Source organism: Mixophyes fleayi, chromosome 2 (assembly GCF_038048845.1).
Source record: "Mixophyes fleayi isolate aMixFle1 chromosome 2, aMixFle1.hap1, whole genome shotgun sequence".
Taxonomy (NCBI): Eukaryota; Metazoa; Chordata; class Amphibia; order Anura; family Limnodynastidae; genus Mixophyes; species Mixophyes fleayi.
This window is the reverse complement of record NC_134403.1, coordinates 12923344-12927029: the sequence shown is the minus strand read 5'-3', so window position 1 is coordinate 12927029 and position 3686 is coordinate 12923344. Positions and strand designations below refer to the sequence as shown.

General features: G+C 35.6%; 1 protein-coding gene across 1 annotated transcript; it reads right to left on the bottom strand.

Moving 5' to 3' along the window:
* Positions 1-2277: 2277 nt before the first annotated feature.
* Positions 2278-3180, bottom strand: LOC142139778 (odorant receptor 131-2-like). The gene has a single exon (XM_075197648.1). It carries the CDS (start codon positions 3178-3180, stop codon positions 2278-2280), a length of 903 nt encoding a protein of 300 aa, XP_075053749.1.
* Positions 3181-3686: the final 506 nt, after the last annotated feature.

Here is a 3686-nt window from a genome sequence, read left to right as displayed (position 1 = left end):
TCAGGTTATTAAGAGTGTAGGAACAAAAAAAAAAGAGCAAAATTATGTGATTTTAGCATATTGTAGGATTTTTGTTAAAAAATACAAAACCAAAACCAAGACCAAAACACAAAGCTAATCCAGATCCAAAACCAAAACGGGGTCAGCGAGCATCTCTAGTTAAAATTTTCCCACTGTGATGACCGTACGTCCTGGTGGGTTCTTTGAAATCAACTAGGCAGATTGTTGCATCCAAAATGCAGTTTATTTAGTAGATGACAATATAGCCGGGTAGATACACAGTCACCAGGCAGATACCATTCCTTACAAACACATAGTACACATGTGAAGAAAGCACAACTCTTAGCCACTAATCCACATTACAGTCAAAAGCACAGGTTATATACTTTGCATTATTCCCAGGGTGATGGCACTAATAGGGGTGGATTACGGCGGGAGCCAGCTTGTGGTACTTGGGAAGGTGATAAACTTAACCCCAGAGTATCCTTCTTCTGGTGGTTGGGGACTGTTGGTTCCCTATGGAGAGGATGCCTAGGAGTCTGATCCAGGGTATTATGCTATGACCTTGTTGGACAAACAACATGTTTGATGATAGTGTATTTGTATATACCCATTGTTAAGCCCAGACATCTTGTTCTCTCTTATCTCTGATTAAATACTCCACCTGGCGACATTTAATAATAAATCTGTCTATCATATAGCAAGAAGCATAGATATCCATGGATAATAATAATGTATGTAAACAAACGCATATGATCACAAATTGCAATAAGCTGGAAAGCAGTGAGATGAGGACAATTCAGTACGCAGAAATTGGCGATGGAACACAAGTGTCTTTATGCTTCAGTCGCAAGAGTCTAAAACTTGCACAACGTGGTTTTCACATCCTCCTCCTCACAAACCCAAGACTGGAGGTTACGGATCTTCCTTGATGTAGATGTGCTGAGTGGAAACATTAGGAGCACCAGGGCAAATCCAAGGCATTTTTTGCTGTGCATCCAGTGCGCTTCAAGTCTATTGCCTTAACTGTTATATATAATCAATAAATTCTGTTCAGTGAAATGACTGCTCTTTATTAGAAATATATTCCATTCTGCTAATTCTTTATTACTATATTTTGTACCTAAAGCATTTATACCTGTATACACTACAATGCAATGCCTGGGAAATTGAAGGCCTTATATTTGGTACAGATGGAATGCTTTTATTGAGATGAGCAGAGCAGCCCAGCCTTGTCAAATGATGCACACAGAGAGCCACATCACCATACTAATATTTATGAACGGGAGGGAATAATGCAGCGTAACTTGGTAGAGTTTATCCTCATCAACAGGTGTAGTATTTCATCGTGTGTCTTAAGTAAATGTCCTTTATTTGTACACATGAAGCACCAACAAGTGGCTTTGGATTCCGACATGTATCCTCACAGCTGAACCCTACAGGTTTATTAAAACTAATAGTTCTTTGAGGATTTATTTTGACATTTTTCATGAGCATTCTGAACTTAACTATACAAAATTAGAAACAAAAACTGCTCAATCAGTATATTTTATATACTATGTTTGTGCTAATCTGGCAAGAGGGTCATGTAAATAAGTACAATGACGAAATGGATAACGAGTACTCTAATTTATATACCACCCTGCTAAAATGAATCTATTCTATATATTAAAATGAATATAAAATGTATATACATACACAAAAAATACCAGCATAAAACATAATAGTCAACAGGTGTTACATGTTTTACATGATCAGTGTGTAGATAACTCATAGATTGATAATAGCATGCTAACAGTTAATAAAACAGTATATAAAAAAAAAACCTTGATTATATTAAAAATACATCATAGAAAGACCACAATGCTGCCCAGTTGTCAAACAAAACATGCCAATATTCAAGTAAGGATAAAGCATTGTTTGCCATAATCCTGGTTTTCTACAAAGTAACATATAAAATTTATAATCTCAGTCGAAGGTTTATAAATCATTTATTTATGTGTGATAATAAAGTTTTCTTTTGTAGTTTTCTCTCCTAAATGTTTATGGATTTTCAAAGATGTTATGAGTTCAATCTATGCAAACTTTGAACTTAACTGTTATTGGTAGCAATGTTCTGTAATATATATATTTGCTTGAAATCTGGAACTGACATATAATTTATATAAGTGTGAGTTTATCTAGGCCTCTATGTTAAGTGTCCCACATCTCTCTCTGCACTATAATCTATGTATGCTAATAAACAAATGATCAATTTCATTGTACTTTAACATGATGTTATTCGATAACTAGCACTCGATGTTTTGCAAGATGAAATTTCCTAATACGTTTACTGAGCACTTTGTCCCTTAACCCATAAATGAATGGGCTGAGAAACCTTGGCAGGCACATTAGCAGGAGAAAGTTAACTGTAGATAAATAGTTATAATCTCTAAAGTAATTTTCCATAAATGATGAAGTTAAGGACAACAAACATAACAGAAACTGAAACGCGTGGAGCATGAGGGTTTTACCGGCTTTGAAGGCAGAAATTCTGCCTGAGCTCATGTTCTTTGCTATGAACATCACTCTGACGTAGGTAAACACAATTATAAGCCCTACCAAAATTAGGCTAATGATAACGGTATTGGATTTTATCATGCGTTGCACAAGATTCACTGTTAATGTTTCCCAGTTGCATATAATTTTAAGGGAGAAAATTGTCTTAGCTGAGGTGCTCAGGATAATGAAATCAGCTAAATTTGGGATTAGACCTATTACCCATATGATGGCAATGACATAATTAGATCTTTGGGATGTACAAAGCGTTACATGTCTTAGTGGGAAACAAATGGCTACATAGCGTTCCAGAGCCATGGCTGCCAAATTGTAGGGTGTGATCCTAAATGTAACTGTTGCCAGAGTGGCAATGATATAACAAATGGGCACCGGGATGTATACCAAGGACAGGGAAGCCAGTAAGAGAATCAGCCCTGAAACAAGATATAATGTGTCATTAATCAGCATGTGGGCAAAGAGGACGTATCGAGCGTTTTCTCGGACATGAGGAGTGGTGAAGTAAACGTGGAGAATAATAAGGATGAAGTAGAAGAAAAAGCAGAAGCAAATGATTGCTAGGGTCTCAAGAAAGATTTTAAGAGCATCGGTCATTTTGCTGCTTGAAACGAACCCTTGAGTCATATTGTTGTAGAAAATTGTTGAATTTACCATTATGGAATGGCAAAAGTTTATTCTTTTTCTTTCCACCCTCAATCTAGGAAAAGAAAAATATGTAGTGTGAAATCATGGGATGGAATAAATGGTAAATACATGTAGGGTTGCAGTTATTTTATATTAAAAGGAAGGCTTTAGTGGGGTAAATAGGAAAATAGCTATATATTTATTTATTAGCTTGATTACATGAATACAGCAGGTTTAAATATATGGGAGGGGCACAGATTAGTTCATATTAATAAAAATATATAATATCTTTAAGGATACAGAAGCCTTAGAACCAGTCATGAACTAGATTATTACCCAAAGCTAACATTCCCCGGGACTCAATGAAATGTAAACTACTGAGGGTGCTTCACTTTATTTGTAATTTCACTTCTCTCTGAATTATTACATATATTAGATAACAGTAAAACCATTTTTAAATAGTTAGTTTGCATTGAGTACTACTGCCATCTACTGTCTGAAGTTAG